This window comes from Atheta coriaria, unplaced genomic scaffold (assembly GCF_025399875.1).
Source record: "Atheta coriaria isolate IRGN ID8LTWV9N9 unplaced genomic scaffold, Caltech_Dcor_3.1 hic_scaffold_9_pilon, whole genome shotgun sequence".
NCBI lineage: Eukaryota > Metazoa > Arthropoda > Insecta > Coleoptera > Staphylinidae > Dalotia > Dalotia coriaria.
The window spans coordinates 5,415,616-5,439,551 of NW_027045451.1; the positions used below are offsets into that span (position 1 = coordinate 5,415,616).

At 32.8% G+C, this 23,936-nt stretch overlaps 5 protein-coding genes and 1 long non-coding RNA gene across 6 annotated transcripts; 5 read left to right on the top strand and 1 right to left on the bottom strand.

Moving 5' to 3' along the window:
• Positions 1 to 18: 18 nt before the first annotated feature.
• Positions 19 to 2,591, bottom strand: LOC135799209 (probable tubulin polyglutamylase ttll-15). Its single transcript, XM_065312220.1, has 2 exons — positions 356 to 2,591; positions 19 to 282 (listed from the first exon to the last, which is right to left on the bottom strand). The coding sequence occupies exons 1-2, from the start codon at positions 2,015 to 2,017 to the stop codon at positions 172 to 174; spliced, it is 1,773 nt and encodes a 590-aa protein (XP_065168292.1). The 5' UTR covers positions 2,018 to 2,591; the 3' UTR covers positions 19 to 171.
• Positions 2,592 to 3,122: 531 nt separating this feature from the next.
• Positions 3,123 to 4,027, top strand: LOC135799215 (rab-like protein 3). Its single transcript, XM_065312230.1, has 2 exons — positions 3,123 to 3,308; positions 3,365 to 4,027. Exons 1-2 carry the CDS (start codon positions 3,230 to 3,232, stop codon positions 4,000 to 4,002), a joined length of 717 nt encoding a protein of 238 aa, XP_065168302.1. The 5' UTR covers positions 3,123 to 3,229; the 3' UTR covers positions 4,003 to 4,027.
• Positions 4,028 to 4,085: 58 nt separating this feature from the next.
• On the top strand, positions 4,086 to 9,015 carry Rab8 (RAS oncogene family member Rab8). Its single transcript, XM_065312231.1, has 4 exons — positions 4,086 to 4,607; positions 5,765 to 5,825; positions 6,188 to 6,533; positions 7,246 to 9,015. Exons 1-4 carry the CDS (start codon positions 4,484 to 4,486, stop codon positions 7,339 to 7,341), a joined length of 627 nt encoding a protein of 208 aa, XP_065168303.1. The 5' UTR covers positions 4,086 to 4,483; the 3' UTR covers positions 7,342 to 9,015.
• Positions 9,016 to 9,551: 536 nt separating this feature from the next.
• On the top strand, positions 9,552 to 10,378 carry LOC135799217 (mitochondrial intermembrane space import and assembly protein 40-B). Its single transcript, XM_065312232.1, has 2 exons — positions 9,552 to 9,925; positions 9,984 to 10,378. Exons 1-2 carry the CDS (start codon positions 9,688 to 9,690, stop codon positions 10,178 to 10,180), a joined length of 435 nt encoding a protein of 144 aa, XP_065168304.1. The 5' UTR covers positions 9,552 to 9,687; the 3' UTR covers positions 10,181 to 10,378.
• Positions 10,379 to 19,230: 8,852 nt separating this feature from the next.
• Cyp49a1 (Cytochrome P450 49a1) lies at positions 19,231 to 23,255 on the top strand. The gene is made up of 9 exons (XM_065311278.1): positions 19,231 to 19,331; positions 19,420 to 19,666; positions 19,864 to 19,980; positions 20,713 to 20,789; positions 20,854 to 21,055; positions 22,138 to 22,306; positions 22,367 to 22,615; positions 22,699 to 22,932; positions 22,994 to 23,255. Exons 2-9 carry the CDS (start codon positions 19,452 to 19,454, stop codon positions 23,105 to 23,107), a joined length of 1,377 nt encoding a protein of 458 aa, XP_065167350.1. The 5' UTR covers positions 19,231 to 19,331; positions 19,420 to 19,451; the 3' UTR covers positions 23,108 to 23,255.
• Positions 23,256 to 23,511: 256 nt separating this feature from the next.
• Positions 23,512 to 23,936, top strand: LOC135798676 (uncharacterized). Its single transcript, XR_010549764.1, has 2 exons — positions 23,512 to 23,611; positions 23,675 to 23,936. It is a non-coding gene; the product is annotated as an uncharacterized lncRNA (long non-coding RNA).

Genomic DNA, 23,936 nt, shown 5'->3' on the forward strand with positions numbered 1-23,936 from the left:
TTTGCCTCTAAACCAAAATTTTCTGCAAAAATATTTTATTCATTCTAAACAATATAATTTCCCGAGCATTAAGAGAGAAATTTTTAAAAAAAGTCATATCGTCTATTAAAATTACAAATAATGTACAATAAAGTATGATTTTATTAATATACATAAAAATAGTTGTGGTTGTTACCAACACCAAGTACGATCCAAGTTACACTTTTCCTGGAACCACATGTACATCAACTGGTCACTAATCTGCAATTCCTGGAGACTTTTCGGCAACTTTTTAAATGGCTCCTATAAGAAAACAATAACAACAAAACAAAATAAGAAAATTACATTTTCGACTTTGAGTTCAAAGTAATCTTACCATTGTTGGTGGAAATATCCTTTTGCAATCTCCTCTATTTATATGTTCCTTATGAGCTTCTCTTAAATCCTGTTCCAGTTCCTTGTTTTCAGCCAAACAAGCCTTACATAATCGACAGTCCAAATCATCACAATTATTCCTACAGAGTGCACTTGAGCAAAGATTAGGCAAAACCATAATATTCTTCTCACTGGTCTCCATGGCAATATCCTCAAGAGATCTCAAAGCCACACTTTTAGTTACTCTATCACCTAACCCAATCAATCCAAACAAATTAAACAAAACCTGCTCGTAGAGCAATTGGTTAGGTTTAAAGTGCGCTGATGATAGGTTAGGACTCATATTAGCCTCCAAGAGAAAAACATTCAGCTTTTCATCAACAAGGAAATCAAATCTCATTAGTTCAAAAAAGTTTCTCTTAGATTTAAACCTTTTTATAATTTCTACAATTTTGGACTGTTTCGAGTGTATAGCAATACCAATTGCTTCTTCAATCTGTCTCCAGATAGTAGTACCATCACGGCCATCATCAGCCAGATAAGCATTGAGACTATCCCGCATGCCATAACCTAACTTTTTGTACCAGTATTGAATTTTCTCCACTTCCCAAATCGGAAGGTAATCATCTCCAACAACATATTTATCAAGATTATTAGGATCAAAGGGTTTTAATTTTTGTGGACAAAATCTAAGCAACACATCCCCGTTATAAATGTAAATCCTAAGAGGATCCACTGATGTAATAATGGTGTAAATCCCAATGTCAAACATATGTCCACTAACTAACAGAGGTTTATCCAAAAACTCCTGAACAAATGATCCGTTTGTATTCAGATGTCCCTCGGTTTTGATTTCTTCTAAAGATTTCACTTTAATATGGCGATGTTCATTATCTTTTATCACGTATTTCTTTTTCGGGTGTTTCTCCGTGAAATTCAAAAACTTTTCTTTGTCACTCGGAAGTTTGAAAGCCGGAAGTATATACTTCAATGGAGTTGTGCTTAATTCCACTTTAGTTGTAATATATCCGCAGCCAGGAAGGTGATTCACTTTCTGATGAGGTTTTAAGTTCTTTAAACGCGCGTATTGATTCACAAATGGATAATCAAACGCCCAAAGAAGATCCCAATCTGAAGAGATGTCTGAAATATCTTTTCCGGATACAGGCGTTTCTTGATGATATCCAAAAGCGTCTAAAACTCTATAAACGTGTTTCAATCGTGCGTCTGTAGATGTTGCTTCTTTTCGGAAATATGTCCAGTATTTTCTGTTTTTGAGGTTATTAGGTATTAGTTGATGATTGGTTAGGGTTTGGTTGATTCTATCTACTTGACAGTCAGCCATTTCGTAGAAACAACGCTTGCATTCATCGATTCCGATGTACGCCATTGTAATAACAGCAATTATTGTAACCAAAACAGAGATGACGTTTAGTTTATCACAGGAATTTATGTATTCCATGAATGTTTGATGTTTTGCGGGATTTGTTCTAAAATGGCGGGGTTTTCTGGCTACATTTGATGAGTTTTCTTGGTCACTTTGTGTGCTATCGTAGGAATTTTGTTCACTGTCTTGTTGTGTGTCTTTTATTTCACGTTTTGAGAGTTTTTTCTTGTTCTTTTCACTTTTCTTAGACTTTTCTGTATCTTTTTTGTCACTCATTTTGTTGTTTTGTTGTTTTTGATGTTTTTTGGCACTGGATGATTATTAAACAATGTTTTAAAGATAACTAACACACATTTCTGTTTCGTTTAAGAATTCGGCGCTGAGAAATCTTGATGTTAATAAAAATGTAACGGTACAGCCGGTTTGGAAGTCACACGCGTTCAGGTCGCCGAATCACACGCGAGTAACACATGATCTTCCACTTTACATTACACGCACACCTTCTTCAATTTCAATTAGACCTTAAGTCAGTTCAATAACTTCTACTAAATTAAACAACAATAAACTTTTTGCGTTGTTTGGTGAAATCAAAATCAATGTCACAAAACGAAAAAGAAAACTGGTACACAAAAGTTGGAAATCAAACTTGTGACGAGAATTTTTGATTTTATATGTACGTAGAATACGTTTAATGCGAATGTATGTCGCGCCAGTAATGGATGTACTGAAGAAGGAGCGTCTGGTAGACTGGTGAGACTGGTAGAAAGTGCCATTAACTAACAAACGTCAATCTGCTTTGCACTACGCTAAGTACGGTCTGCAAGGACAAAAGATCTAACTGTGCATGCGCATTGCACTCGGAGTCGAGCACACGTCTTCTCATGCAGTAATTGAGTAATTAAGATGGATGCGACCTTCACCTGAAGTTATACAGGTGATACAGTAACATATATGCATAATATATTCATAAAAGTACTGTAAATCGTTTAGAAAATGAAGGAATCAAATAAAATTTCTCTTTAATTATGCGGGCAGGTAAAATATTCCAGAAATAGAAGTTGAAAATATACCAATGATATTAGTAACGCAGGTAATGTCTTTTTATTCATTGTAATGCAGTTTTTACCATTAAAAACGTTTGTTACGCTATAATTAAACTTTTTTAACATTTACAATTTATTCAACCTTCTGAATTGTTGCAAAACTCCTTTTTAGGATGGTATTCAACTTTACCATATAATTATTTGTTAATTAACAGTGATTTATTAAAATTTTTAAGTAATTAAAAACTATTTTATGCCTAGGAATAATTAAATTTGAATAAACATAAGTAATTACACCGAAAATAAGCATGAAATGAAATATATTTTGTTCATGCAGTGTTTGAACGTAGGCAACTTTTTAAACTCTTTGCTGACATCGACAACCGACTATCTCATAACTTCCCAACAAAAGTTATAAAAACACACACTTTGTAAATAAATAAACATGTCTGGAATAGATCGGGTTCGAATAATGGTCCTCGGAGATTCAGGAGTTGGTAAAACATCCTTTGTACACATGGCTGGTAATTATTAACACTAAAAACAACAAAAACAAAAATTCAACAACTTTTCATTCAAGCAAACAATGAACCAATTAAAACTCCTGGCTGGACAGTAGGTTGTTCTGTAGAAGTAAAACTTCATGAATACAAGGAAGGCACACCAGGACAAGTCACCTATTTTGTAGAATTGTGGGATGTTGGTGGCTCATCTAACCATCACAATACAAGACCAGTGTTTTACACTCCTTGCCATGGTGTCATATTGGTGCATGACCTCACCAATCGCAAATCAGAAGAAAACCTAGGTAAATGGTTGTATGAGATTGCCAATAAAGATACCTACAAGGACAGGGATGTCAGTCTTCTCTCCATGCAAAGTTTTGATGATGCTGACCCAGAGAACTTCCTTGGAAGCATCCAAATTCCAATTTTGGTAATTGGAACCAAATTGGATCAAGTTGATGACAAGAAATGTGTGAATAGGACCAGCAAACTAGGAAATCAATTCGATGCTGAAGAGATTCTCCTAGATTGCAGACAGACAAGATATTTAGCTGCAGGCACAACAAATGCTGTGAAACTAAGTAGATTTTATGATAGAGTTATAGAAAAACAGTATTACACTAGAAATTCTGTACCGTCATATAGTGATAGGTATAATTCACTCTCACCAAACTTACCGCCTCGATTCTATGCAACTTCTCATCAAGATTGAATAAAATAAAAATTTAAATCATGAATATTTTCTAGTTTAGGTACGGTCCTGTTGTGTGACTGTCAGTACAGCCAACTGTTTAGTATGAAATGCGTCAGCAAGCACCAGAAAGCAGTAACTGACACTTGTTTTGTGTAAAACGTCGACGAAGTCGCTCGCCAGGCACAGTTCAGCCCTGACGACGTAGACAAGGTCGCCGCCAATCATCCCCCTCAAATCAAACCCTCCAGCTTACACGTTTTACCAAAAAAACAGCTCGGTGGATGCCAGCGCTGCGCGCAGTGAAAGTGGAAAAGTGCGGAGTCGCGACAGCGGAACGTGTCCGCTGAACGCCCCGGATACGAAACACAACTAAACGAAGAGAAGTGGTGCATGCATAGTGCCCGGATCGAATTATCTCACCTTCAGATTTCACCTACCGCCCTACATGCCCCGGGCATAGACTTGCTCTGAAGCATATCTTCGACCACCTAGCACCACCATGGCGAAGACATACGACTACCTCTTCAAGCTGCTGCTGATTGGCGACTCGGGTGTCGGCAAGACATGCGTGCTCTTTCGATTCTCCGAGGACGCGTTCAACACAACGTTTATCTCAACGATAGGTACGGACAGAATTAAGAATAATGATTGCTATTGTTTTCATACGAATTTGATTGAAAGTTCTGTGAGTCATCGCTGGATGTTGGGACAATGAATTGAATTTACCATTCACAATGCGCACGGCTCGAAACGCATGCGAGAGTTTATTTTATTTTATATAGTTGTATTTTGTCCGAGCCGCTTCGAAACTTGTAACGCGAGTGTAATTATTTATTTTTTGTATGATTTGCTCACGTCGGGACACACTCACACGCTGAGATAATTTTACCGAAACTTGTTTCACTTCAATTTTTTTTTCTAGTAAAGTATCATAGTATCGAGATTCTGCCATTTTTAAACGTTTTTAGTACAAAATTTAGCAAAAACTTCACTTGAACTTAAAATGATCACTAAATCAACCATTTTATGGCTTTAGATTGATATTAATAGATCATAAAGATGATATTTTCTTAGAATCATCGAAAATATAAACAATTCTTCATGATATTAGTCTTGGAGGTTTAAATTTCATATTTTATTGAACAAAACTCATTTAAAAACGTTTTCACTAACAAATTTAGTAAAAACTTCACTGAAACTCATTATAATCATTAAATAAATAAGTTTTATGCTTCAGATTGATATTAATTCATCATAAAACTAATATTTTCATTGAATCATTGAAAATATAAACATTTCAACTGAAATCTGCATTAAAATGCATAATATTATTCTTCGCCGTATTAAATTTCATATATGATTGAATAAAACCCATTGATGCGAGCGCTGGGACGTAATTTGCGGCCTGTTTTGTTGGCTCATTAACTCTGGATGTTTGTGGAGGCTCTTCTTGAAATTGAAGCACACCGCACCTACGCCTTGTCAATTGTTGCACATTTAAGAATCGCATTACATCACTCCGATCAATTTGCTTGAATACACTTCATTACACTGCTTAATTATTTAATTATTAACATAGTAAACGAAGCAATAGACTGCAATCAGTAATGATAGATATGTGGTCGCGAGAAATTATATTAATCATCTTTGAGTGATTGATAAAGTTGATGATAGATGATTGTTACACTTGTTACACAGGTTCAAGTTACTAAGTTCATATAGTGTTACATTTTAATTTGTATGTAGTGAAATTGTGTCTAATTATGTATTAATGTTGCAGGTATTGATTTTAAAATTCGAACGATAGACTTAGATGGTAAAAAAATCAAATTACAAATATGGTGAGTGTTATTTTAATATTACAAGAACATATTTAATCTTTTTTTGTGTTGAAAACAGTCATAATGTTGATAAAAACTACAGAAATAACTGTTTTGATAATGATAATGTACTTCCCTTTATTTGAATTGTGGATATTCCATACAAAAACAAATTGCATGCTGTTACATTACATAAAACACTTTTTTCACTGAACATTCGCTAATTTATTATATACAAAAGATATGAATAGATTTGTTTGATCAATACTTCATAGTACTGATTAAACAAAACTTTTGTTTTCACTCCACCAACTCTAAAACACTGTCAGGTGTAACGTGTAACATAAACTAGTACTAAAACATGTTTTTGGTTAATGTTTTAGGGATACGGCTGGTCAGGAACGTTTCCGAACGATAACCACAGCGTATTATCGTGGCGCGATGGGCATTATGCTCGTCTATGACATAACGAACGAGAAGAGTTTCGAGAATATTAAGAATTGGATAAGAAACATCGAGGAGAATGCGTCGGCGGACGTGGAAAAGATGCTGCTGGGTAACAAGTGCGAGTTGGAGGATAAGCGGCAGGTGTCCAAGGAGCGAGGTGAACAGCTTGCGATTGAGTACGGGATCAAGTTCATTGAGACCAGCGCAAAGGCGAGCATTCGCGTCGAGGATGCTTTCTATACGCTCGCGAGGGATATCAAGGCGAAAATGGAAAAGAAACTGGTAGGTTTATGTGAATGCTTTGTTTATTTATGTTGTTTGTGGTGGAAGTAGCGTTTTGTGATTAATAATATGAATCTTTCTCTTTTCTTGTATCCTACTTGTGATGGGCAGAAGGTAAATAATTGTTATATGGTTATAGGCATGTTTTCCGGGTTTGAAATTTGCTTGTTGCATGGAAATTTATTGCAAATAATATGGTTGTAGTGTTAGATATAAAAATTTTAAGTTTTTGGACGTTTTTAGTGTATTTTTGAGTAGTTTTGTTGATTAGTAGCTTGAAAATTAAAGAATTGTCAATATTTTGAGATTAGATTAGTAAAAATACCTTCACAGCAGCCATTTTGCTATACCATTAGTTAATTTCCATAACATTAACAAAAACATAAAACAATTCCTTCTTAAAATCATAATAACTCAGCTTTTATATGATAACTCATTGTTTTCTGTAAATTTAAGTGTTTCTGACGTCTGTGTTCTAATTATACCCATTACATGCTGTATTCGTTTGATGCAAGTTGTTTTCTATGTTCAGGTGCTTGCATTAGTCAATTTATGCACACGCTTATAAACAATTACGACAATAATTTATGCAAGAACTCACTACGATCGATTACTAACCCATCCACCTTGCGCATGTATCGCTCGCGCTCTGTTTGGATATTGTGTCATGATGATATAATTACTAATGACGCAATTGGTTCTGTTTCTTTAGGAGGCGAGCAATCCACCGAAAGGCGGCCACCAGCTGAAAGCGTCCGAGCCGCAGCGGAAGCCCACCAACTGGCTGTCGCGCTGCACTCTGCTCTGACCATCTACCGCTAGTGACGTTATCAAATTTATACATACTACCTACAATATGAATATACCGATAATAATTAAGCATTAAGAGGGCGCAGCAGGGGCACAGAACACTCTATATCTCGAGACAAGTGAGCACCGCGCGGCGGTCCGGATTCAATTAATAAATGTAATACTTGGGGTAATGTATAATGTTAAACGAAAGTAAATGTTAGAATTTAATGTGCAACCTGTAGCGGCACGCAGGCAAACCAGGCTCTGACTGGCCGAACAATGTGAAAATTTAACCGATAACAGGCATGAAATATGGTAATAACACTGAAAAACAAAAAAAACAACTGAAGACTTTATTAACTTTACTTAAGTGTAAATGTAATATGTAACGATTTTTTTATGTGCTTCGAAGAAGCGAACGAATTTTCTATGCAAATCGTAGGCGTGCGCGCATGTTTAGCATTTAGTACGCGCTGATTATGCTCATTTTTGTATCGTATTTGTTGTACATTTTGTTGCTTCGACACTTGAAACTAGCAGGGATCGCGATACCAGCAGACTAACTAAACAAAAAGACTAAGAAATAACTAAACTTTTGCTTGCTTCGCGATGGCGGCAGGAATTTTGAAAAATATACACCGATCACTTGGAGATGTTTACACGTTGTATACAAGCATGAGGTTAGATATCATCTTGACATTGAATAACTTTATAAGCAAATAGTATTTGTTACAAATAAGACATAACTGATGGATTTTGAGAAGAAATACAACCCCAACAGATGAAACAATCACTTATCACCACCTCTATGGAATAATATATACTTTTTCTATGATAATTCCACTTGAAAACACGTTGAAACAAAAATAACTCGAAACACAAGGAAATATGTGACAGGTATAAACTTTATACTTGACTTGAGGTGTTTTGGTTTGAAATAATTGTTCTGTTGTTGAGATTAGGTTGATTTAACGTTTGGTGAAAGCCAACTGAGGAATGAAACATGTGATGTTTTTATTATTATAATTTACATGCATTTCGAGCACTGGTCATGCGCAACTACTTTAATAGCGGTCCTTTTTTGCAAAGTTAATTGTAATTTGCAAAATGTGGGACCAAAATATCTGCTAAACGCTTGCGAATCTTCTACATAACGCAATAGTTGTGTCAAATTAGCTATAAACCAGTTCATGCTGTTAAAATTACGGTTTTAGAAAAGTTTTTGGCCAGTGCTTCAATTCATGCTTCTTTCTAAGGTTAGTTATTTATCGAGGTGATTCAGATTTCTTTTGATATTATATTGATTAAACGTGAAACACGAGCGAACACGCACCATGTATCTACACAATGTTCTATTACTTATAATGCGATTTTACAAATATTTGTTCTGCTTATCGAAAAGTTGTAAAATAATTTGCGAGAAGTTTGTGTGTACGATTAGTCCTATTAACGATGAAACTCTAGTTAATTTATTTATGTTAGTACCATCTTTATTAAGTTTATAAATACGAACGAAATTTGATGCGCGAATTTGTTGCAAATGCAAACACCGACAACGCAGAATTTTTGAGCGAAATGCGAAACGAAACTAACTGAATACTATTGTACATAGACATAAACGAACCTAATATAAATACAAATGAATTAAATGACACATTGATACAAAAAATAAACGAAAAGTATAATAATATCAACGTGAATTGCTTATTTTTTGCCTTGTTCTTTAAACATGTAACAAAAGTTGCCTATTTTAAGAAAGAATTTTAAATTCAAAAGTTTCTAGTGAGAAAGTATTGTATGACTGGTTGCCCACTTCAAATCCTGCATGGTTTTGAAGTGAAATCAGTGAAAACGCCGAAAATTGTAATAAATACCTTAATTTAGCCTCAATAAACAATGAAATGTTAAAGTACTATTACCTGGACATCAGCTTGTAAGTTTAATTTATTTACTTCTGTAATTTAACGCATATTACTAGTATAACTAACGCAAAACGTTTAAATTAATTTGCTAACCTTAAAAATGTCCTTAAATCTTTAGGCAAACTGAGCATATCGAGTTGACGGAAGCGTTCTTCAAGCAGCAGGTTATCGAGGGCTTATCAGCGCTCTTTGGTTTTGCTTCTCAAGCATTCTGCATTGATTTACTGAAGTATAATCCTGAATCATTAAGAGGCATAATAAGAGTTTCAGCTGACCAATACGTAAAGGTCAGAGCTGGTCTCACTTTATCATTGAACCTTCAAGGGAACCCTGCAAATTTTTACGTTCACAAAGCAAGTCCTCTTCTGCTAAGCCTTCAAGGAGATAGCAGAGATTATATCCATTAAATTTTTGGGATTATTATTGACTAGTAAAGAAATATGTCACAACAATTTAAATTAAATCACAAAGATCTGGTTATCTTTGCAACCAAGGATGATCACAGCAAACCCAGCACTATAAAGTTGTCTGAGCCCGATCCCCAGCCTGGATTGATACTTTCCAATGGAGACATCAACTGGAATTGTCCTTGTTTGGGTGGAATGGCTACAGGTCCTTGTGGGGTAGAGTTTAGGGAAGCATTCAGTTGTTTTCATTACTCTGGTGCTGAACCAAAAGGTAAATACATTTTAAAATTAAATTTTACACAGAAATTTATTATTTTTGTTAATTTTAGGTTCTGATTGTTTTGATAAATTCAAAATTATGCAAACTTGTATGCAACGATACCCGAGACTTTACAATAAAGAAATCGCCGACGATGATGACCTCTCCGAAGCGATTCAACAGTCTGAGCTGGCAGCAAAGGAAGCAAAAGAAGAAAATACAAGCGTGCCCAAAGTCAAGGCTGCAGCAGCTAGCGCTAGTAATTAATTTAAACAAATACTTGTTTTTCTTTAGTTAACAAACAGACACGTGATGTGATTACAATTGTTTTATATTTACGTAAATAGCTGGTATTACTGTTACAATTTGCGGTAATTATTTTTGATGATGGAGAACTTGTATGTGTGATAAATGTGAGGCAAACAGTTGTTCTATTTAATAAAGCTGAAACATTTATACCTACAACTATATTGGCTATTTTTGTATTCATATCTTGTGAAAATTTGTGTTGTTTAGGTAAAGAAAGTACTAAAACCTTGAAACGAACAAATAATTGTACTTATTTGTTTGTTTTCAGGTTGTATTTTCTAACAATGCGTTACGTAATGGTGTTCTGCGTATTGCAGCCTGTAATTCTACTCAATTGGCAATTGAAATCGCTGTTGACAGCGTATTATGCGCAAAATTACTTCAACCCCATTCTTATAATTGCCAAATGAAGAAACGTGCAGAAAATACAATAAAAGACTAAAGGAAGTAGCATGCAATGTCAATTATGCGTTAAATAAATATAAATTTATGCGAAATAAACACATCATTATGATACTATCTCTATTATAAAAGAAAATCGTATTAGTTTCTAATATTATAACTAAAAAACTTAGCGCTTTTAGAAGTGCGCTAAAATGCCCTTTAAAAATAAGCAACAAATGATAATTAAAAACAAGGTGCGGAAAACACCCTGTATCTTGTGAACTACTTGACTTTATTGATGTTTCTCACTGCTAGGTCAAAGTTGGAGAGTCTTTCTACATGATGCATATCTTTTCAACTTCCTAACCCTTTTGGAAGTGCGCTAAAAAGCCCGTTAAAAATAAGCACTTTTCAAAAAATTTTAAAACATTGTCTCATTTCTCAACGTCATGTTAAAGTTCGAGAATTCCTCTACACAATGCATACCTTTTTAACTCTTTTAACCCTGGGGAAGTGTCTTAAAATACACTTAGAATATCGCTGTTTTGTCCAATAAATTTAATTTTTGGTTGAATAACAGAGTCGAACTTTTTTGTTTAAAGTTTTCTTCGGGCGAAGAACAGGGTCGAACTTATTTTCTTAAAATATTTTTGGTCGAACAACAGGGTCGAACTTTTTTGTTAAAATATTTTTGGTCGAAGAACAGGGTCGAACTTACTTTCTTAAAATATTTTCGGTCGAACAACAGGGTCGAACTTTTTTGGTTAAATTATTTTCAGTCGAAAGACAGGGCCGAACATTTTTGATTAAATTATTTCAAGTCGAAACATCGATGAAAAGATTTTGTCATAAAAAAGTCAAATCTTTTCTCTTTTTTATGTCCGAAATTAAAAGTTGGAATTTTGAACTTCTGCTTTCAGAATCTAAACCAACAATTAATTCTTATCAATATATCCAAGTAAGATTTCAAGTGATCACTCTTGGTTTAGGCCCTACGATGAATTTAATTATTTCATTTAAGGTAGATTTATGCAGTTAGAATTTAGCGTATATTTTTTTAATCTCAATTCAAATTACAAATATTTATTATAATATTTTATCAATAAAAATGTTTTCTTTGATAATAAGCAATAAAAAGTATAAATTTTTTAATTTTCTAAAAAAATGAATTAATTATTCAAAATTTGGCGGAGGTGCCTGACATTTTAAAATTATTTTTTTTTAAATTATTAAAGATTAATAATACTATTGTGTCGAAAAGCTTATAATTACATTATTTACACAACTTCCTGATTAATAGCGCAAAGGGATTGCCCTACAAACGCATTTACTTGTAACATGTACATGCCGCTATTCTTTAAAACTAATTATCTCGGGAACTAATGAAGATAATCAAAAACGAAAAACAGGATAACGTTCAGCATGTAATTAAACATAAGATGTGATTAAAAACAAATATTTTTCAGAGTCTGAAAAATGATTTTCCGATGCGATTTTCTCGCGAACCATAAATGTTACAATGAAACTTTTTACACTTTTTTCATGTCATAACAAGGTTCTACAAAATGGCAGATTCAATTTTTTGATTCTAGAAAGTTGACAAAAATCTGCTGAAAAGAGTCAAGAGGTTACACTCACCTACTTTTTGGCCAAAAAATTCAAAATGAAGCTAGTAGAAAATGGAAAACGTTAATTGATTGAGTTTTCCAAGGGGATGAAAGATATGAAATTAGTTTTCCGATAACATCAATATTTTGGAAAATGGGTGGTAAGTTCAAAACTGATCAAATAAATCTACCTCACCAATTTTCCTCAAACTTTCCAAATCAATGTAAAAGAATGCCAGGAATCCATTAATCCAAGTTTGGTTGCGCTATCTTAATTAGTTTGTAAGTTATTGACCAATTTTAATTATTACATAAGTATGAATAACTGTAAATTTTAACATGTTATATAATGTAAAATGTAATTTTACTTACAAATATGAAAACCGTTTTTCTCTATCTCTAATGGTTTTCAAGATAAGTGCGAAAAACTGGCTTATTCAATTTGTCCAGCATTTCCTAAGCAAAAAATAAAAATTGGAAATTATAATTTTTTATTACCTAATATAGAAGAACATGTGATTCTACATACTTTATCTTAATAAAATTTTGTTCTATAATATAGCTTTTTGATAATAATAACCCTTTTTCGCTATTCAAATAACATACATTTTTTTAATTAAATTGCAAATAGGGCCTTAACGGTAAATGCTAGCTAAAACTTGCTAAAGTTACTAAAATAATCGACATAGAATTAAATTATCTATCCGAATCTGAAAACAAAATTTAAAAATTCCAACTTTTAATTTCGAACATAAAAAAAAAGAAATCTTTTGCCTTTTTTATAACAAAATCTTTTCTTTAAATTTTTTATGCATTTTTTGTAATTTTTTAAGAAGTGCACTATCTTGTAGAGAATTCTTTAAGGATCAAGAATATGAAGTCCTATTTTCCGTAGCCCTTTTAGTTCTCGAGATAATCGCAATTTAATCTCGCCGCTTTCACGGGAAAAATTAAAGAAAAAAGTTCGACCCTGTTGTTCGACCGAAAATATTTTGAAGAAAATAAGTTCAACCCTGTTCTTCGACCAAAAAAATTTTAAACACAAAAGTTTGACTCTGTTATTTGACCAAAAATGAAATTTATTGGACGAAACAGCGATATTCTAAGCGTATTTTAAGATACTTCCCCAGGGTTAATAAAGTTAAAAAATGTTTTCAAATTTTCACCAAAATTGCCAACTTTTGTAGGGTATTTTAGGGCACTTGCAAAAGGGCTAGGAAGTTGAAAAGGTATTCATCACGTAGTAGAACTCTCCAGCTCTGATATAGCAGTAAGAAACTTTGAAAAAGTCCATTAATTTATGAGATACAGGGTGCTTTCCACACAATGTTTTTAAGTTTGTTGAAAATTGCTTATTTTTAAAGGGCTGTTCAGCGCACTTCCAATAGTGTTAGGAAGTTGAAACAATATGCGCGGTGTAGAAAGACTCTCTATCTCTGACATGGCAGTGAGAAACATCAATAAAGTCAATTAGTTCCCAAGATATAGGGTGTTTTCCATACCATCTTTTAAATTTTTTTAATGCTTATTTACCGGACATTTTAGCGCACTTCTAAAAGGACTAAGTAACTAAAAGGACAAAAGGTATTTATTGCATAGTAGAAGGTTTGTGTACCTGAGGTCGACCCTCAGAAAGTGGTGGGGGTAAGCACAATGGGTACGCGAGCTGCAGATATCTGTAAAAACCGGTAGAAGTAAATAAAGGTATTACTTTTTTATCCTCTAACTATAAAAACACTGTTTCAAAATACATAAAGTTTCTTATATCACACAATTTACGTTTGTAAATAACCTCTCCTTTCCAGTTTTCATACAAGAATAAAAGAAAACATGTTAAAAGTTAAATGAGTGTTTGCGAATATATGGATGAATTGCATTAGTCATTATCTTGACTTTTCAACAAAAGTTTCTTCTGAACCTGCGGTCAAACACACGAAACAAATATTATTAGCGCATTAACACGAAATGTGTGCCACTATCGAAAACCTCAACCGCTCGTAGCAATAATTTACGGAGCGACGCGGAGGTTTGCATTATATAACAATGGAATTTAGCAACAAGTTGGTAAAATAACGTAAAATTAATCCGAACAAATCGAATATCTTTCCGCGCAAGTTAGGCACGAGTGGTATGACCCCATACCCGGTAACACATTCACATTCATAAATAAAAAACAGTGAATATATTACAAGATGTCTAGATGTTTGCTCAATCTGGATTTAATAATGTACCAATAATAATAACCATCATTATTGCATAGATTCGCAACACATATGAGTATTACAGTAATAGTAACACAAAAAATAACTCGAAAGAAAGGGAATTGAAGAGTAAAAGTCGAAAAAGTTGAAATTTAAAGTTCAACGTGCTACTAACCGTCAAAATTTTATATTGCAGTCATTCTAAGCTTTGATATGTTGCAACGTGAACAGAAAGTTAATAAAATCATTTTAAAAATTCATTAGCTGGATATTTTGTTGATATTTTGCAAGAAATGTTGAAATTTCATATTATTTATTCAGATTTATTTCACTGCCGCATTTTTATCATTCTTTTGTGTTTAAATTTATAAATATTAACGTTTTGTTTGTGTTTTTGTTCTTTGTTTTTAATAAATATAGTCTGAATAAAAAATATTAGCTTCCAGGACACGTGACACAAAAATATTTTTTTTCTCTGCGTTTTATTATCAATCTTCTTCAGCAGTAGTCACGCTCATAAAACAATTGAAGATAATAAAACCAGTAAAATAATTGAGTGTATACTTAGGTACTACGTGCGTAGTGAGTAGAATTGTAAATTTTATGTCTTCATCGCCTTCATTTCACGTCGGGTTTGCACTGTGTGGCTAAATTTATTACTATCGTGATATCTTTCATTTGATCTACTTATATAACACACTATTAACAAAGATACAAGAAGAGAAAAGGTAAACACGTACTAATTTTTCAAAAAACTACAATAATTTGTAGGTATTAATTTACTAAAAATTGTGTTTTTACTTAAAAAAATGGTAAAACAATCAATTTTATTGAACAGAGATATTAATTTATTACATTTGAGTAATTTACATGTTTGCAATATTGTAAATTTGAATGAAATGCCGGAAAGTTACATAACCTCAAAAATAAAATGTAATTACACATTATACATGCAATCATACTGACATACTGTAAACAATATGCTTCGTTTCAGTATTAAATCAACTCAAGTCAGTGCAATGACACAAATTGATGGTTTACATTTAAAAAAATCCCGTGCAAATTTGCATTTCTTGTTCAACCACTTTCCTGTAATGGCGCCGCGTTTAATTACTGTTTGTCTTTTTCTCCTCTCTTTGTTTAGTGTTTTTTATTGCATCAATGATATAATCGGTAATTAGCGGAGCATTAAAACGCACACACGCGAGTCGCGAGCGTGAAATACTTTTCGTTTCCATTTCATTTTACTACATCACTTTTTGCTTTATTTACGTGTGGTTCACGTCGCGCGGATTGAGTCTCGAGTGCGGTTATGTAACAGTGACACTTTTCTAGCCGCCACAGCCGCCATGGTGTGAATGCAGGTAAGTGTGTCGCGATGTGAGGCACGCATCATGATATCACGAGCGCAACAAAAGCGAAAAGATGAAAGCCACAAGGAACAAGAATCCAAGAGATTGAGATGCACCGCATTCAAAAATGTGAAATAAACGAAAGAAAACGAAAGAAAATCTTCAATAAAACCACAAAATCAATGTAATGTGATTACATAGAAACTTTGTTTCAACATAGAAACAAAAGTAAATGCATAATTTGTGTTTATTACATATTTTAACTGGTAAACACACGTTTAGCACATAATTTCCTAGTTTATATTTGTTTCAACCACAGTTTTCAAACTTTTCAATTGTTTCTGGTTAAGTTATGTTGAATCTAAGTGTTTGCTTCGAAATTCTCTTTGGCATTCATTTGTTTACACTACAAACAACTCAAGAATGTGTGCATGTCTATTTAAACAACTTGTTTTAATGATTATTTAACGGTTTCAATATTGAATCATCAACAAATCAATATTTTACACTTCTAATGACAAATCAATTTTTAAAATGGTGGATTTAATATTAAGTCGTAAACCTAGGTCCTGGAATGTTTGGTTAAGACGTGCATTGACAATTAAAATCATGCGTCTCGTAATTGATAAAAATCTTTTGTTTGCCAATCTTTACATAATGTCGCAAAGTGTAATTGACACTAAGAGGAAGTTCAAACACTCTCGCGCGTTGGTCTATTTGTGCGTCGCGTGCATTAATTCGTTTCGCACGAGTTGCGCAAGCGCAACACACTCAACTGAATGTCATTTGAAATTGCAATATGGCAATTGTTTAACTTTGTCTTTTGCTTCATGATACACACCAAAAGGAGTTAATATAATTACGAATGATTTTTATTCACTTCTATTTTCCTTACATTTAAATTTTGTTTGTTTGGTGCGTGCGTGTTACACAAGCACACATTACACGTGTTTCACGTTGTTTACTTCTTGTTTAATTTACACGCACCGCATTTTTGGCGTTTGTTCCAGTAGCATTGTATTTCTGAAATTTCTAGTTGTTGCAATAATTTATTCGGCACATCTTCCTATTAGCGTAGATTGCCCCATACAAAACAATCGACGATCACAAATTGCAACAAAAGTAACTATAGTGACTTAAGTGGGGAGCCATTTTCATTACTTACCTTTTCTTTAATTTCTTGTGCTTTACGTGTATTATTTATGTACATGGAGAATGAGTAACACTTGAGCAATACTGAATTGAGTGACTTAACATTATAAGAGTTGAGTTAAGCCAGTTCCCATGCGTGTTGAGTGTTGTGGTGACTGATGCGAGGGCGCAACAGCACTAGCGGTGACGGCGGCCGACCCCACCAATGATTTCGTCGGCCGTTGTTGGTCGATGGTTGTTGCGCGGTTTTATAAGTTTATTTAATACGGAAAGCAAGGCAAAGTTTGGCATTTAAGTTAAGGCTTGGGTTTAAAGTCAAGTCAGAACTAGTTGAGCCTTTCAGCAATAAGGGGGAATATTTAATAGCTACATTGAAGAATAAAATACTAATATTTTTAAAGGAATTGTGTTTCAAAGTTTAAAAATTAATTCTAAAGTTTAAAAAGTTTAATGTAAAGTTTGTGTTTTGGGAAATTATAAGTGAAATATTGTTTTGTATTAATTTTTAACTACAAATTAAAGGTAAGTGCATAATTATAATTTATTTAGAAAAATTAAAAGAAAATTGCCGAAAAGAAAAAAAAGAAGTCTTAAAGAATATGTGAGTTTTTCTAGATATTTTTTTTTCAATTTGCAATCCAATATTTGATTTTTTTGAAGTTTAAATCTCTAAGAATATTTCTCATAAATTGATTATCAAAATAACAAAATTAATTGATACACTTAGCAATAATAAATGATAATTAAAAGAAAAACTATAAATAATACTTCTTCTTCGTTTTCATTATAACCTGTAATCTGTCAATCTCATATAATTATTGCTAAATAACTATCACTAGCTTTTACTTTTTTATGATCTTTTAAAACATATAAATATAAACACATGAAAAAGTGTAAGTCTCTAGTCGCTAATACATATAATATAGCATATAGCATATTGGTGTAGGTAATTGACTTAAGTCTGTAAAGATTATAGTCAACTTGCGTTGCGTTGTCTGAGTATGTCGCGCCGAGTTAGAACGGTCACAACTCTTTGAATGTTGCAATACCGGTAGGTCAAACCGCAATCAGGCTTGCCAGAAGAGAGTCATAAAACAAAATCGTTGATACATGCAAAATATTCCGATGGTAATAGGTTATGCGCATGCAATTCAATTACGTGTTATCATGCTATGACTTAATACTAAAATTACATATTATTAGGATATCATTTTAAAGGATTACTAAATATCTTTAATTAAGGATATAATAAAAATCATTCAATAAAATAAATTTTTATTGATTAAACTTCCTGAAACGTTGATTTTATAAATTTATTACAAAATTCATTTATAGTTACGTTAATTAATTTAATTTTTCTTAAGTTTTAACTTGTAATTTTGCGTTTTTGCGTTTAGGTTCATTAAGATCATGGAAATTAAAAATTACAGAAATTTAAACTTGCGACATTTTGCAGCTGGTTAATGTAAGTAATTGCAATTAACAATTAGTTGCACTGTGTTTTGCAAAAGTAGATAATTAGGTACTCATGAGTATTTATTAGCGCATTTTGTTTGCGTATACTTTTAGCGTGAAAATTGCAATGAAACTTGAAACCAATTACCAAGAAATTAAAGTTTATAATATTTAGTTCCACTGTAAAAAAGTACAGCGTTAAAATGATGCAATTGAGAAACTACAAAAGAAAAAACTTTTTTGTTGCGCATGTTGATGTTCCAATATTACTGATTATTTACAAATAAACAAAACAAAATTACAACAATTTATACAAAATATATTTTTTTACAAAATTAACAACAATTTGACATTTTCTAATTTATGTTACACGACTAATCAAAACAGTTTGAATTAATACACAATTTAAATAATTTAAAACGTTTGTAATCGTTTCATTTCACACTTTGAGGCATGAATACTAAAAAGACGAACATGTTACATAATGTAACAATATTCTATTGGTTCTACCACAAAAGTAATACTACTAAACGATTAAATATTGTCATGTAAGATAGTGGCCGACATTTTAAATATTAAATGCCTCCTATAATTTTATATTACATAATTTTTATATTGTATCAATTTCTTTGTAGATTATAATAAGTAGTTACAATCATTAAAATGAAACCAGTCAAATTGTTGGTACCAATTTTAAATAGTTGCAAAATCCAGCAATATGTGAAAATTCATGGATCAAACATTCAAATATGTCGATATTCAACTAAATCCGATCGTACTTACTCGACTGCCTTTGGTTTATCACCGGAGTATTATGAGGAACTCTACGATGCGCCATTAGTATTCGGTCAGAGTGACGTCACGCAAACAGCGCCTGCAATTAAAGACTATAGTGCGATTCCAGGCCCGAAAGAATTGCCACTCATCGGAAATGCATGGCGATTTGCACCCATTATAGGTAATTAATTTACAACAATTAATTAATTAAATGTTATTTATGGTTGTGTTCAAGTTTATGTTTATTTTTTATTGTTTGTGTTGTTAAGGTCAATACAAAATCCATGAACTGGACAAAGTCATGTGGTCCTTGTACAAGGACTACGGAAGTATAGTGAAAGTCGGTGGACTGGTTGGCCATCCGGATTTACTGTTTGTTTTTAATGGTGATGATATTCAGCGTGTTTTCCGGCAAGAGGAAGTGTTGCCGCATCGGCCATCAATGCCTTCGCTACATTATTATAAACAACAGTTGCAGAAGGATTTCTTTGAGGGAAATGAGGGTGTTATAGGCATGTAAGTAATAATTTGCTCCACTCCGTGACTAAAGCCTGTGACTAAAGTACTTTAGTTACGGCCTTGGCCGTCCGTGAATAAAATATCAATTTTTGTGTCTCAAAACCATGGAAAAAAAGCATTTTAAAGGTGGAAGTAGAAAAATATATTTAAATATTTTAAACAATCAAATATTGATGTTAATTTATTTATTTAAGTCATGGTGTAAAATGGGATCAATTCCGTAAACAAGTGCAACAAGTTTTATTGCCGCCGGCTACAGCAAAGAAGTACATTGAACCATTGAACGTCATCGCCACAGATTTCCTCGACAGGTACGTCATTTTCTTTAATTGAATTTTACTAGTTAACAAACAATTTTTTTAAATTATTCATTATATAATTATCATATGCATAATCATATCAAATTTATTACATTGATATTTTTGGTTATAAATTCATAAATATTTCACTTGTGTCATTGTGGGTTGCATGTCCTGCATATCGCAATGCCAATTTGTAATATTCGTTACATTTGCACTCAAAACATATGTAATATGTAACATGTTATAATTTAATTTCGTTTGGCCCGCATTAAGAAAGAATTAATAGTTAAATGTATACATTGCGTTGAAAGACGTTGAACCGAACGTAATCGCTTCCTTAATACCTGCGTAAAACTAAGTCACTGGGTTAAGTGAATGTACTCAGCGTGCAGAATGGCGGCCAAGTCAAACAAATGCATAGCCACCGAGTATAAACACTACTTTGCAATAAGCTGGCAACCAAAACAACGAAATAAATAATTATCACTCGTAGTTTCAATCGAAATGTTGAACTCGTGGATTGTTACATAAGGAAATCAAAGTTGTACTCGTGAATGTTTGAAACGTGCAGGTGATTGATGTGAAGCAATGAAATTCGACATCGACATCGACATTAGGTCAATCACGCAAATGTTTTAGTCTGTAATTATCTTAGATAACATTTTTAATCGGTGCACAAAATTTCGACACGAATTAAATAAATTTAAAAATTAATTTTTGCAATTTTGAATTAAATTTTAGAATGGAAGCAATGCGAGATGAAAATCAGGAATTACCGGAAAATTTTCTATCGGAAATCTACAAATGGGCTTTGGAATGTGAGTTTTCAATTAATTTCTTGTGTTTTTTAACTTTCATTGTTACTTTTATATAATTTTTTAGCTGTAGCACGTGTTGCGTTAGACAGAAGACTCGGTTGTCTCGATCCAAACCTTGCAAGCGACTCTGAATCTCAAAAAATCATCGATTCCATCAATGTTTTCTTCTGGAACGTCGCCGAAGTTGAGTTGAAGATGCCAGTGTGGAGAGTTTACAAAAATAAATCGTTTAAAAAGTATATTGGAGCCTTAGAAAACTTCCGAACGTAAGTTTTAATAATATTTAATATTTTTTATTTTATATTCACGAAAAGTTTCAAATTTTATTTTATGGTAAATGAAAAGTGTTATATTCCATAATGTATTGTTGATATTTGACTTGGTGTCAATTCTTATATAACTTGTATTATTCGTCCGATTATCGTCGATTATATAATTTTTTTCTGTGCCGCGCGAAGAGTCGAGAACGCTAAGAATCGGAAAACGAGTTCAATGTCAATGGCAACTTTCACTTATCTTTACTTCGCCGACTTGTTCGTTTCACCGAGTTTAATGCGCGTTCGTGCGTTCAAATTTTATGCACTTTAAAATGCTTGCTCATTGATGACCAAGTACCATTTCTTGCTGTTTGGTTGAATGTTACACGCACTTTTGATGACTTAGCAGTTTCAGTTTTATTCAGATTTTATTTGGGTAGGAAGTGCTTGAAATTGAAAGTTTTGAGACTTGAGAGTAGGTCAAATTTAAATATACAAATTACGCATCTTAGTCATAGCCGGTTATGAATTAATTTTAACTTAGAAATCAAAGAATCTATGAAATCAACATTTACGCACAACCTTTGAAGATGTTGAATGTGATTTTCTATTCGTACTAATGAGTTCTATTGATTGTTTTGTATTCATGCTAAATATCAGCGAGAAGTTCAAAAGTTGATTGGGATTTGTTGCGAAATAAATATACCTTAAAAGGCTTTTGATAATGTGCGTACCTCTAGTTTTATATAAATTCTAAGAGTTTATTAAAGTGTGTAACAAGAATTATTATATACAAATTTTAAAAGCGCATTTTATGGCACTTTTAGTTGGTTTATAGGGTAGAAATGGTTTGTATAGAATACAGGGTCTCTTGAGCTACACTACGACAGTCAGAAACATAAGATAAATGAATTAGTTACCGAGATACAGGGTGTTTTCCATACCATATGTCAAAATTTTAGAAAGATACGAATTTTTAAATTTAGGATACATCCAAAAGGTTTAGGGGATTCTTTATAATATTCTTTATACCACTATACGGGGTGTTCTAAGTAACATATTAATAATATGATATATTATTTTATTTGCAGTGTTTGTATGAAATATATAACAGAAACAATGGAAAATATGGAACACAAAAACTATGATAATATCAAAGAAGAAGACATTTCAATTGTAGAACGTATACTACAGAAAACTGGAAATCCAAAACTAGCTGCTGTGCTAGCCCTAGATTTACTTTTAGTCGGCGTGGATACCGTGTGTTTAATAATATACACAATATAAACAAAATAATTTTAATGTTTTGATCATTTTTAGACTTCTATCGCATTAGCATCAACAATATATCAACTAACACAAAACCCAGCCGCACAAGATAAACTATACAACGAATTACGTGCCGTTATGCCCACGAAGGAGTCAAAAGTGGACGTTGAAGTTCAAGAAAACATTCCTTTCTTGAAAGCCTGTATCAAAGAAACCCTACGGATGTATCCGGTAATTATTGGTAACGGAAGAAGTCTACAGAAAGACGCTGTGATTTCCGGATACAATGTACCAAAAGGAGTAAGATATATCAAATCACAAATATATACGCTTCTAAAACAAATGTTATAATTAATTAAATTGAATGTTATTCACTGATTTAGACTCACGTGATATTTCCACACTTGGTGGTATCAAATATCGAAGACTACTTTACGCAACCAAAGTCTTTCATGCCAGAAAGATGGCTGCGGAATGCTTCGTGTCCACATAGTCAAGATGGCGGCGTAAATCAACAAAAAATACATCCGTTTGTTTCGCTTCCTTTCGGATACGGTCGGAGAAGTTGTTTGGGTAGACGCTTTGCAGAAGCAGAACTACACATACTCCTTGCTAAGGTATAATAATATAATTCTAATTTTATAATTGATATTTCTACAACTAAATTTTGTCTTTTAGGTTTTTAGAAAATACAAAGTAGAATACAACTATGGACAACTTAGTTACAAAATCACTCCTACTTATGTCCCCGAACAACCGCTCAAGTTCAAACTAGTGGAGAGACATGAATAAAAGACATAACCTCATCATAACCCAATTCCTAACCTCATCTTAGCTTTAATAATTTTCAACCTTTGACATCTTATATTAAGTGTGTTAGTTAAACAAGTGCTTTTGTAACAAAATCACGCTCTGGTAAATAATAAATAATTCAAAAAGACGTTTTTATTATTTGACCTTAAAAGTAATATTTTTTGGTAAACAATCAATGTTTATTTGTTTGAGATATTTAGTTTATGATAAACTCATCACATCATAATTATCACGTTTTTTCGCGCAAAATTAAGAATGTTTTGTTTAATTAACTAATACGATTATATTTTTTAAAGTTATTTACGTAAGCCACAAATTAAATGACGTCAAGAAAGAGCTGGGTATAATAAAAAGGCTAACACAAAGAAAAAAATCATTCGTATCTAGATATTTCCTGAAAACAGAAAGAAAACATGTTCAACTTCACTTACCTCTTCGTTGTGGTCCTCGTGGCTATTTTCGCAATCTCCAGCGTAATGGCGGGTAAGATCCTAATCATTTAATGAAGTGTTCTATGCACTATAAAACGTCAAATTATCTTCACAGCAACACCAGTCGCATGTATGATTTCCTGTGATAGCGCCAATCCAAACTACGCTCGTGAATGCGCCTTCTGTCTCTTGGCACATCGTGACGAAGCTAAATAAATTATAAGAACACCTCGAATGTTTCAAGATACAATTTCCTGCAAAGTTTTAAGGTAATTCTTCACAGTTCTTCGATTAAATATACGCATCTGCCGATTTACATTATGTAAATTTGTTAAATATTTCTTGATTGTTAATAAATTAATTATTAGCTCCAGAAA

What these genes read in the sequence shown, in the direction of transcription:
- LOC135799209 (XM_065312220.1), bottom strand. Translation starts at nt 2,017, where the DNA reads ATGAGTGACAAAAAAGATACAGAAAAGTCTAAGAAAAGTGAAAAGAAC. An exon ending in GGATATTTCCACCAACAATG is followed by an intron (nt 283 to 355) that starts GTAAGATTACTT and finishes GTTTTCTTATAG; the next exon opens with GAGCCATTTAAAAAGTTGCC.
- LOC135799215 (XM_065312230.1), top strand. Translation starts at nt 3,230, where the DNA reads ATGTCTGGAATAGATCGGGTTCGAATAATGGTCCTCGGAGATTCAGGA. An exon ending in ATCCTTTGTACACATGGCTG is followed by an intron (nt 3,309 to 3,364) that starts GTAATTATTAAC and finishes TTTTCATTCAAG; the next exon opens with CAAACAATGAACCAATTAAA.
- Rab8 (XM_065312231.1), top strand. Translation starts at nt 4,484, where the DNA reads ATGGCGAAGACATACGACTACCTCTTCAAGCTGCTGCTGATTGGCGAC. An exon ending in AACGTTTATCTCAACGATAG is followed by an intron (nt 4,608 to 5,764) that starts GTACGGACAGAA and finishes TTAATGTTGCAG; the next exon opens with GTATTGATTTTAAAATTCGA. An exon ending in AAAATCAAATTACAAATATG is followed by an intron (nt 5,826 to 6,187) that starts GTGAGTGTTATT and finishes TTAATGTTTTAG; the next exon opens with GGATACGGCTGGTCAGGAAC.
- LOC135799217 (XM_065312232.1), top strand. Translation starts at nt 9,688, where the DNA reads ATGTCACAACAATTTAAATTAAATCACAAAGATCTGGTTATCTTTGCA. An exon ending in CTCTGGTGCTGAACCAAAAG is followed by an intron (nt 9,926 to 9,983) that starts GTAAATACATTT and finishes TGTTAATTTTAG; the next exon opens with GTTCTGATTGTTTTGATAAA.
- Cyp49a1 (XM_065311278.1), top strand. Translation starts at nt 19,452, where the DNA reads ATGTGGTCCTTGTACAAGGACTACGGAAGTATAGTGAAAGTCGGTGGA. An exon ending in GCCTTAGAAAACTTCCGAAC is followed by an intron (nt 21,056 to 22,137) that starts GTAAGTTTTAAT and finishes TTTTATTTGCAG; the next exon opens with TGTTTGTATGAAATATATAA. An exon ending in TTTTAGTCGGCGTGGATACC is followed by an intron (nt 22,307 to 22,366) that starts GTGTGTTTAATA and finishes GATCATTTTTAG; the next exon opens with ACTTCTATCGCATTAGCATC.